The 11,391-nt window shown below is 44.1% G+C and overlaps 1 protein-coding gene across 1 annotated transcript in view; it reads left to right on the top strand.

Annotated features, from left to right (window-relative positions):
- Nucleotides 1–11,391, top strand: part of TDRD9 (tudor domain containing 9) — a 129,602-nt gene that overhangs the window by 73,514 nt on the left and 44,697 nt on the right. The window contains exons 8-12 of the mRNA XM_012647054.1: nucleotides 67–131; nucleotides 2,294–2,348; nucleotides 2,498–2,582; nucleotides 3,458–3,515; nucleotides 7,115–7,219. Of these exons, the coding sequence (XP_012502508.1) occupies nucleotides 67–131; nucleotides 2,294–2,348; nucleotides 2,498–2,582; nucleotides 3,458–3,515; nucleotides 7,115–7,219 (368 nt within the window). The remainder of the gene's footprint in view (nucleotides 1–66; nucleotides 132–2,293; nucleotides 2,349–2,497; nucleotides 2,583–3,457; nucleotides 3,516–7,114; nucleotides 7,220–11,391) is intronic.

The raw sequence follows: 11,391 nt of genomic DNA, 5'->3' as shown, positions 1-11,391 counted from the left end.
GGATTCTAGAAAGCAATAACTATCACAGCCTTGATTAAATATTTGTGCACATCATGTTTTTAACAGGAACAAGACTTGGTCAGGTGCCCAGTTTGTATCGGAGCGAAGCAGTGTGTTGGTGTTTTTGCCAGGTGTGAATGTCATCGTTTTGTGACCTGGAATTATAATACACTGGATAGAGGCTAAGTTTGTGCCTAGCACATATTATGAAAAATGGTATTTGGCACATGTGCTTATTCTTTTTAAACATTGAGAATGTGAACAAATGTGGCTTTTGATTTGACTTCTTATAACCCTTGTATTGGTAAAAGATTTTTTATTGATAGTGAAGAATTCTACTTTTTGGAGGCAGTCTTGCCACCTTCAAAATTTCCAGTAAAATATTTGGCTTTGTTAAATTTGCATTTCATGTATATGGTTATAAATGTGAGGTAATTGTCCTCAATCTGCCTTGAAAGCTTATTTAATATAATAATAATAAAACATATTATTGTTAATATTATAATACCATGAGAATCATCAGGGAAGTCTTCCAGTTCCTTTCTCAGTGTTGAGAAAATAGGCTCTTAAAATACCTCTCTGATAAGATGGATTTGTGTTAAATTGTACTTTTTTGAAATGATTTAATTGATTTATTTTAACAAGTACTATAGCTTGAATGAAACATCATAACAAAAGTTCAAATATTTTGTGTTGCAAGGTAGTATATAGAGCATAAAAGTATTTGTGCTTATAGTGGTGGAGAACAAAAAGCATGCAATGAAAGTGGCTCATTTAATTTTAGAATGCAGCATGTAAGTTTCAGACTTTCATCACTTTTGCTTAGACTGGTGTGGATTCATTTTATATACAGGAAACAACCATTAGGTGACAGTTGGGTGGCGTTACATTTGCCTAATAAGTATTTATCAAATGACTACTGTGTGTATAATATTAAGGAAAAAAATCACCAAAGCAAAGCCACATTGATACTAGCTTAAGAATGCGAAAATGGAGGAACTAATCGATGAACACTTACATGCACGTATGGAAATAACACTCATGGGAAATCAAGCAGGTGGGAGGGGGGAGGAGGGGATGGGTAAATTCACCCCTAATGGGTACAGTGCACACTGTCTGGGTGATGGGCACATTATAACTGACTCAAACAGTACAAAAGCAATTTATGTAACCAAAATGTTTGTACCCCAGTAATATTCTGAAAGAAAATTAACAAAAAAGAATACCAAAATGAAGTACTTTTTAACTGCAAAACATTGCCTGAAGGAAATATTTATAAGGAGTATTTTACACTTAGGCTATTGTCTTTTTAAAAAATATGTTTATGTGAATTCAAGTTTGGTATGTATTTATGTATTTTATTAATTGATGTTTTGTGAACAGTTCTTTATTGGTTTTCTGGGGCTGCTGTAACAAAGTGCCACAAACTGGGTGGCTTAAAACAACAGTAGTTTATTCTCTCACGGTCCAGAATCAAGGTGTCCCCAGGGCCATGTTCTTTTTGAGATTCTGGTTAGAATCCTTCCTGGCCTCTTCCTAGCTTCTGGTGTTGACCATCAGTCCTTGGCATTCCTTGACTTATGGCTGTGTCACTGCTCTCTCTGTCTCTCTTGTCATGTGGCATTCTCTGTGTCTGCCTGTGTCTCTCCCTTTCTTCTTGGAAGGACACCAGTCATTTTGGTTTAAGGGCCCACCCTCCTGTAGTATGACATCATCTTATCACATCTGTAATAACTCTTTCCAAATAAGGTCCCATTCTTAGTCACTGGGGTTAGTTAGGACTTCAACTTATCTTTTGGGGGGACAGGATTCAACCCATAGCAAACTTAAATACTGATAATTCAGGCTGAGGCAAAAGCCCATGCAGGCCTTATATGTTAGCAAACATTATTTAAGCCTAATTAAAAAAGTTAGCACATCTTTGTGACCAAAACTTTACACATATTATGTTTTGATTGTAAAGGTTTTGCATGATCATTGTAGGAAATTTGAAAAACCTGAGGGGGGAGCATATAAAACTACTCATACAGCCAGCAACTCTAGTGAGTCACTGCTGTGGAAAGGAAAATGGAAGAATATTTTTCCCCCGTATTTCTGAGTTACTACTAATTAATGTCATTGTGCATTTTTACTTGTGATTCTGATACACTTAGGTGAAGAGGATAAAAAAATCAAATAAAATGAATTGGTAGGGCCTTCTTTGAAAAAGATGTAGTGACTTTAATTTAATGGTTGGTTTTTAGCAGTAAATACAAATCTGTTTATTTACCCCTCTACTTTTTTTCTTCCCTAGGTCTGGGTGAAATAAACTATATGCATGAACTTCTCACAAATATGGTTCACAAAAGGTATGTTTAAAATGATATAGCTGTATTTTCACTTTTAAACCATTGCACTGTTTCTGCCTTAAATAATTTTAATTATCTCAACGCATAGTTGTTTTTGTATCTCATGCATACCTATTCTTTATGGATATTTTATTTTAGTAATTTCTTAGATTACAGGTCTATCCACTCCATTCAAGTGTGACTTTAGAAGAACAGAATAATGTATTTTTAAGTCCAGTCCCTGGGTACAGAAAGGTAGGAAAGCTTGGAAGACAAGTTCTAAGCACTTTACGTAAATTTTCCTTAGAGACTCTACTAATGAAAAGTGTTAACATGTTAGCTTGTTTCTGTGGTGTGTTCCGTGGCTGGTGGGTTGTCACTTAGACACTCACCTGATGAGCCAGGTATGTTATTTAATTTTGTGTGTTATTTTGTAAATCAGTTTGCTCAAAAGCTAATGTTTTTTATTTCCTCAGTTCAGAGATTTCGATGCCTTTGAATTATTTTTTGCTATTTCTTAAACTTTCTAACTGTTCTGCTGTCTGTGCTACTACTTTGGTGACTTTGGTAATAAGCCGTGTTCTTAGTCTGGGTTTAGGAGGGTTTCTGTAATTTCAGGTTATGTGTGCATGATGGAATTGTTCTCATATGACCCTTTTAGAGTTGCTTGAGATGACTGGGGACCCTGGCCTTGACAGCTCCCTTGATTTCCATGGACTGTTTGGATCTCTAGGGCAGCCTAGACCTTGGATGGTATTCCAGGGCAACTAGTAGTCCTTCTTCTGAATTTTAACCTGGTTCTGCGTTTTTGCCCTCGGGTAATTCTGGGACTCCCTCCAAAGCCCCCATGTCAGAGGTCAGAAGCGGCTCTTTGCCTTGTGTCTTGCTTACTTGCTTTTAAGCACCGCTGTGTTGTGTGTGGCTGGTTTTCCTTACATCAGGGGCAGCTTGATCAATTGTGACCTGTATAAAATAGAAAAATAGCTAATTTCAAACTTTGAGTTCAGAATTTACATTAAGAAGCTCTTAAATAATTTTTGAGCCTAAGAATTGTTTTTTTTTTTAAACTTTGCTTAATGATGTCCAGAATATAGTAAGAATATCATCCTCTTTTCTTTGATGTTTGACAGATCATTCTGTCCACCAACATTGCGGAGAGTTCCGTCACAGTGCCAGATGTCAAGTATGGTAAGATGCTTATGTTTTGCCTCCTGACATGAACTGTAGTGCTGCATGATAGGGTTCTCTGCCCCGTCAGGAATTATTCCTCCTCTTCCTCCCTATCTCTTCTGATTTTGGAAGAGAGAATTTAGAAAAGTAGTTTCACATAATTTCTCCCACCCTTTCAGTTCAGCATTTCATTTCATGCTTTGGGACAAGGCTGCTCTCAGGAAGTGTTTGGGGGCTTTTCAATGGGCCTGTGGGAAACAGAGCTTTGGGCTGCCCAGGTAAAGTTCTGTGACTGGGGCAGGCACGTGCTGGGGAAGGAGCCCAGGCAGTTTCTGTTCCTGAAGGTAGCTCAGAAGGATGCCGTGCCAGCTCCAGAGCAAGCCACGTGGGCATCCGGTCTTCTACCTGTGTGCCCTCGATTACTTTGAGAGATTGCTTCACTAACGAGTGTTCTGAATCCATTCATTGATAGTTGAAAATCCAGTGCATGTGCCAGGCCCTATTCTCAGTGCTAGGAGTACAGTGGTGGGTAAGACACAGCCTCAGTCCTCATGCGACTGCTCTGGTAGGAGAAACCAGGGATTAGCAGGTAAAAACGTGTGTATAATTTCAGGTGGAGAGAAATATTACATAGGAGAACAAATCAGGGAAAGGATTTATGGTTATTGGAAAGTGATCTTTTCGATAGAGTGATGTGGGGATACCTCCTTGAGGAAGTGACATTTGAACAAAGACCTCAGGTGAATGAGGATCGGGCCATGCAAAAATGTGGCTTGGGCACAGGGAACAGGATAGCAAAGCCACAAGAAGGCCAGTGTGGCTGGAACAGATAGACCAGGGCAGAAGATTGTTGGCAGGTGTTTTGTGTCCGTGCCAGAGAAATAACAGTAAGCAAAACAGACAGAAGTCTTTATTCCCGTGACACATTCAGGGGCAGGTATTGGAAAGGTAAACAATAAATAAGGTAAATAAAAATATGTAGTAAGTTAAATGATGCTGAGTATAAGAAGAAAAAGCAGGGGAGTGCGGGGTAGGGAGTATTGGGAAAGGTGGAGTGGCAGGGAAGCCGCTCCCAGAGGGTGGCATTGAAATCCTGTCCGGGAGGAGGTTAGGGCGAGCCACCTGGGCATCCAGGGAGAGTGTTCTGGGGGGAGGAAGAGGAGGCAAGAGCATGCCTGGCGCAGTCACAAAACAGCAGGGCGGTCTGGAGAGCTGGACCAGCGAGAGCAAAGGAGAGAGCAGTTGGAGGAGAGGCTTCAGGACGGTTGGGGTCCCAGATTGTGTGTGGCCTAACAGGGCAGGACAAGGTCTTGGCTTTCCTGAGTGAAATGGAGGACTGTTGGTGAGCTTTGGGACTAGGAATGACATACCTAAAGTTCATTTTACAGATCTCTCTGGGCATAGACTAAAAGGAGGCAAAGGCGAGAAAAGGGAGGTGAATTAGGAGGATGTCATGGTAACCTGGGTGAGAATCGGTGGCATTTGGACTAGGATAGCAGCGGGCAGACTCTGGGTGGATTTTGAAGGCAGAGCTCGTGGGGCTTTGCTGGTGGATTTCACACAAGGATTGTGAAGGACATCAAGGGTGACTCTCAAGACCTGTGGCCTGAGGAGCTGAGAGAATGGATTCTCCCCTGAGAGGACAAAGGCTGGAAGGGGCGGGGCGGGGAGGTGAAGAGCTTGGGTTTGGTCTGGGATACCTGCTACATGCTCAGGTGGATGTCGCAGAAGCAGTCAGCTGTGCGAGCCTGGAGACAGGGCAGAGGAGCGGCTGGGTGGTCAGTGATGGCGGTGTTTGAGGCCAGGAGCCTGGCAGAGCTCTCTAGGAGGCGCACAGAGGGAAGGCGGCCCTGGGGTTTAGAGGTGGGAGACAGGAGAGGTGCTGCAGAGGGGCAGCCCGGGAAGCGGGAAGAAAATCAGTCAGTGTGGAAGCCAGAAACCAAGGAGGGAAGGGTTTTGAGGTGGGGGGAGAGGAAGAGCATGTCAAATGCTGATGACGGGTCAAGTTAAGAGCCAGTCTAAAGACTGGCCATGGGAATTAGCAACGTGGCCATCATCAGTGACCTTGACAAGAGCAGTTTTTGTGGAGGCAAAAATCTGCTTGGGATGGGCTCAAGAAAGAACCGTAGGAGGTGAACCGAGCACCAGTGGGGTCAGGTGATGCTCCGGAGACGTTCTCCTGTGCGGGAGGCAAAGAGTGGGGGGCGGGGCGGTGGGAGACCTGCCAGCGATCTCGCTGGGGGAGGGGAAGGGTGCAGGGGAGGGTGATTGGCACACCTGCCATCGCAGAGAAGGCCGAGTGCCTGAGGATGAGGCAGGCACGCAAGGAGTGTGGGCCAGGAGCTGGAGGAGATCCTGCTCTTGCCGCTGCCTCTTCGGCCACCTAGGGGGAAAGCATGAGAAGTGTGCGGTGACCAGGAATTAAGGGGGCCACCTGAGCGCTGGCCTGCTTTTGCTCTTCCCTCCCCAGCGTGTGCGTGTTAGCTGCACGGTGTAGGTGCAGAGTTGTGCTTAGCCAGCGCTGTGAGGGAATTAGCCAGTAGAACAGAGTGAGGAGGACGCGGAGATCCCAGGGCTACGCGAGGCTGACTGCGCTGGTGGCTCATGGACTTGAGGTCAGGTGTCAGGAGGGGCAGCAGGTATGAGATGGACGGGTGCAGGTCCCCTGTGGGATGAGGGTTGGTGGGGTAGGCTTCCGAGAGCAGGGGGAGGAAAGGCAGGAGTTCTGGTTCCAGGGACAGATGTTTCAGACTGTGATCTAGGAGGGGTTGCATTGCAGAGTGACAGAGCCAAGGGTGCACAGTAGGAAACAATCACTCAACTAGGGTGGAGACAAGATGGTTGGAGGGGAGGGGTTCAAGGGCTAGAGGCTAGATGCGGCCAGCAGTGTTTTAGTGGGTACTGAAATCGCCCAAACCATGGCGAGGGTGGTATTGGAGAGTGCGAGAGGACTGGGGGGCCAGGGACTGGGGCGGGGGCATCAAGGGGTAGCCTGAGGAGGGAGGCCACAGTGAGGACACAGGACACCTGCTGCCCCTTCAGACTCAGCACGGGAGGGTTGGGGAGAGAGGACAGCTCCTTCCTGTAGATGCACCGGAAGAGCTGCAGGGCTCTGTCACCTGTGTTTTACAGATGGGGACACTGATGTGCAGGGAGACTCAGCAGTGTATACAGCTGCCCACTTTCCACCGACACAGACACAGGGACACACAGACATGCACACACAGAGACATGCAGTTACACAGACATGCACACACACAGACACAGATGCAGGATTTGAAACCTGGCAGTCCAGTGCATGAGCCATTCTTCTGAACTGCTGTCGTAATGTCATTCTTTAGGGTGCAGTCCAGGCAGGCCCCTCTTATGACACATTAGGTCTCACAGGTTATGCATTCTTCACACCCGGAGACTCCCAGTCCTTGGCGAGATAGCGTGTGATGGTGATCCTCCTGTCCTGAGCAGTGAGGAGTGGCCAGCACGTTGCTGGTGTTTCTGCGTGTCCACTACTTCCTGAGACTGTGTGCTTCATACTGTTTTATCACTATGCATTGTGATGTATTATACGCTGACGTCTTGTTAGCATGGTGTTTACATTCCTTTTTTTCAAATGGCAGTTATAGATTTTTGTTTGACTAGAACACTGGTTTGTGATGAAGACACAAATTATCAGAGTCTGCGATTGAGTTGGGCCTCTAAAACCAGTTGTAACCAGAGAAAAGGTAAGACGTTTGCGTCCGAGCACAGTAGTGCATCGGGGTCAGGCGGCGGCACAGTCAGGTGTCTTTGTAAACTCTGTTTTGCTTTTCCCTTTACTCAGACACTTCCTCTGTTGTTTTAAGCAATAGCATCTCCTACTGTCAGAGTATCCGCTTAACCACGCTTCTGCTCTCTTCCGGCGCCTTAGGTCTTTGTACATGGTGGGTAAACCCCCTTTATCTCAACACTACCATTTTTTCACAGCGAAATTTAAAACTTTTTGGTGAGTAGTCATGGAAGCCAAGTGGATCACTTGTTAGTTTTTGATAAACTTCCTGTGATTCCTCTCCAATTTTTGATCTTTCCAGAGTTATTTTTCGGAAATTGGTTCCACAGAGGGTTCAGAGTCTGCTGCGTCTTCCACACGTATCACTGGGCAGAGACGAAAGTGTGCAGTCAGTGTTGGGGCTGGGCTGCTTTGGCCACAGTGGAGGTGTATTCGTGGCACACCTGGGACAAGTTAAGATCACCTGTGGTGGGAACTAGCTTCGGGGGGCGGGGATAGCATACTTGGTGTGGACTGAGAACTGGCTTGTTTTTTTATTAGAGAACCTTCTCAGGAGGGGTGGAAAGCCCTTCCAAGAATACCCATTGGGTAATAAAACTACTGTATCAAAAAAATAATAAAGGCAACACTTACTGAATGATTACCACATGCTAGACACTATTCTAAGAATTTTATTTGCTCATTTAACCCTCAGAACAACCCTGTGAGGTAAGTACATAGTGCATTTATTAATATTCACATCTCTTTGTCTCTTTCTCTCTCTCTTTTTTTTTTGAGACAGGGTCTCGCTCTGTTGCCCAGGCTGGAGCGCAGTGACGTTGTCATAGCTCACTGCAGCCTCGAACTCCTGGCCTCAAGGGATCCTCTTGCCTCAGCTTCCCAAAGTACTGGGGCTGCAGGCGTGCACCAATTATTCCCGTCTCTTAACGAAGCAACTAAGATGCGGAGAGATAGCAACTTGCTCAAGGTCATACTATGAAGTGGTGGTGCTGAGACTTGAACCCAGAAATGTGGCTTCAGTCTACATTCCTAACCACTTTGCTGTAGCACCTCTCCTGAAATGACTTCCTGGAGAGGGGGTGTGAGAGCATGACTAAGTAGCCATTAAAGTAGGGTCATAGCCTGGGCACGGTAGCTCATGCCTTTAGTCTCAGCACTTCGGGATTATAGGTGTTTTGTCCTTTGGGTACCTTTTTGTATGTTCAAAACTTCTGTACTTAGAAGTTTATTACAAAATTTTTCCCTTACAGGAAGTTGCAAAAATATAGTACATTGAATCCTGTGAATCCTTCTCCCAGCTTCTCCTGTTGGGACATCTAAGTGTAGTACAGTATCAACACCAGGAAGCTGACATTGTGCATTACTGTTAAATCATATGCCTTGTTTAGTTTCACAGTTTTGCTCTGTCCATGAGTGGGTGTGTGTGTTGGGGTGGGCTCTCTGCAGTTTGACCCCGTGTGCAGGTTTGTGTAACCACCACTATGATCAGAATACGGAAGTGTCCCACCGCTGCTCAGGGGCTGCCCTCTCTCAGTTGCACCTGCCCTGCCACTCTCCCTGCCACCGCCGACCCTGCTCCTGACCCTGTAGCATCATTTCCAGGTGTTGCTTAAATGGAATCATGCAGTGTGTAGCCTTTTGAGATTGGCTTTTTTTCACTCATCATAATGTCTTTAGGAGTCATCCAAGGTGCTTTTGTATTGGTAGTTCATTCCTTTGTTTTGTTTTTAACCGAGTAGGATTCCATTGTACATTCACCTGTTGAAGGACATTTGACGTTTTTCCAGTTCTTGGTTATTAAGAATAAAGCAGCTATGAATATTCATGTACGGATTTTTGTGTGGCCATAAGTTTTCATTTCTCTGGGATAAATGCCCAGGATTGCAATTGCTGGATCATATGGTGAGTACGTTTAGTTTTATAAGGAACTGTCCCAAACTGTTTGCGTGGCAGCCGCACCATTTTACATTCCCACCAGCAGTGTATGAGAGCCATTTTTCCCACATCCTTGCCAGCATTTAGTATGACCACTGTTTTTTATCTTAGCCATTCTAACGGATGTGATTTTAATTTGCATTTCGTTAATGGCTAATGAGGTTAAATGTCTTTTTCTGTGTTTATTTGCCATCTCTATCTTTTGATTGAAATGTCTGTTTATGTCAGTTGAATTAATTGAGTTGCTTGTATTTTTACTGTTGAGTTTTGAGAGCTCCTGATATAATTGATACCAGTCCTTTGTTAGACTTGTGGTTGCAAATATTTTCTCCCAGTCTGTAGTTTGTTTTTTAATCTTCCTACCAGGGACTTTTGTAGAGAAAGAGCTTTAAATTTTGATGAGATCTAATTTTACTGTTTTTTCTTTTGTGGTTCATGCTTTTGGTGTCATGTACAAGAACTCTGTATGTAGCCCTAGGTCCGAAGAGTTTACTCTTGTGTTTTCTTTTCCTTTTTCTTTTCTTTCTTTCTTTCTTTCCCCTTCCCCTCCTCTCCCCTCTGACAGGGTCTTGCTCTGCTGCCCAGGCTGAGTGCAGTGGTGGGATCATAGCTCACTGTAGCCTCGAACTCCTGGGCTTGAGTGATCCTCCTGCCTCAGCCTCCCAAAGTGCTGAGATTACAGGCTCGAGCCACCGTACCTGGCCTTGCTTTTGTTTTTTCTTCTGAAAGTTTCATGGTTTTACATTTATGTGCATGATTCATTTTGAATTAATTTCTATTTTGAGTCAGTTTTTGTATAAGGTGTGAGGTTTAGGTTGAGGCTTGTTTCTTTGCCTGTGGATATCTTATGGCTCCAGTACCACTGAATCCTCCTTCCGTTGCCTTGTACTTTGTGTTCTCTTAGGAGATGGTCAGTCATGTGTGTCCATAAGAGAAGACCCAGGAGAGACTCAGGAAAACAAAGTTTGTCCTACAGGTAGAGAGAGGAGTCACAAACCACCATACAGGGCCACATGGGAAAGATGCCATTATGGGCAGGAGGCAGAAGGGAAGGAAGGGTTTAGGCCATGGCCTTTATTGGGTTTCCAAGGCAGGGCAAGGTGAATAGTTCAGGATTGTCTAGTTTGAATAACTTTGGTGGACTGTGGACTATTGGGATGATCCCTGGTTGCCTGGCACCTGGCCCTGGGATGATCCAGGCAGGAAGGTTGCCCCCTGGTGCACAGTCCAGATGGAGGAGTTGGGGCTCTGCATCAGTTATTAATAGTTTTCGTCTCACAGACATGCTCCTGCCTGGGCCCTTTACTCTAAGAAGTGGCTAGCCCTGGGAGGGGCAGTCACACCCCAGCCAGAAAGGTTTTTAAAGATAACAAAGCATCATACTATACAGAAAATTTAAAAAAATTTACAGTATAAATTGCATTTGCACTTTTGTGAGAAGCGAGTTGAGTGTACCTGTGTGGGTCTACGTCTGGGTTCTTGATTTTGTTCCGTTGACGTGTATCTTTCCCTGCACCAGCACCACACTCTGCTGATTGCCGTGTGAAATCGTCTTAGCATCAAATAGAGCGATTCCTCCTACTTTATTCTTCATTTTCAAAGAAAATATTTGAACTATTCTAAGTCCTTTGCTTTTCCATATAGATCCTAGAATAAGCTTGTCTGTGTCTCAAAATTTCTTATAATTTTGATAGGACTTACAGATCAATTTGTGGAAAATTGACATATTTCCCGTGTTGAGTCTTCCAGTCCCTGGACACGGCATATGTTTCTATTTCTTTAGTCCATCTTTAGTTTCTTTCATCAGTACTGTGTAATTTTCAGTGTTCAGATCCTGTACATACTGTGTTATTATAGATTTACACCTAAGTATTTCATTTGATTTGGAGTGATTGTAAATGGCATTTTAAGTTTTAGTTTCCACGCATTCATTTACTATTAGGTCATTAAATATGAAATGTCCGATTTAAATCAAACGTGTAGTTTATTATATCTCAAACAAGAAGCAGTACAGTTAAAGTATGCACCTAAACTGTCCACACAGTTTTGCCCTCTTGACGGTAGCTTGCTTATGCCAGCAGTGACGAAGCCTGGAGAGTGAGTGGTGATGAAATTGTGAAAGGCATTTTCCACAGCTTGTTGAGAATTGAATATTTTTTCTTGCGAGAAGTGGTCCAAAGCCTGGAAGAAGTG

The sequence above is a fragment of the Propithecus coquereli genome, unplaced genomic scaffold, assembly GCF_000956105.1.
Source record: "Propithecus coquereli isolate 6110/MARCELLA unplaced genomic scaffold, Pcoq_1.0 Scaffold256, whole genome shotgun sequence".
In the NCBI taxonomy this organism is placed as follows: domain Eukaryota; kingdom Metazoa; phylum Chordata; class Mammalia; order Primates; family Indriidae; genus Propithecus; species Propithecus coquereli.
This window is presented reverse-complemented; position numbering and strand designations above follow the sequence as displayed.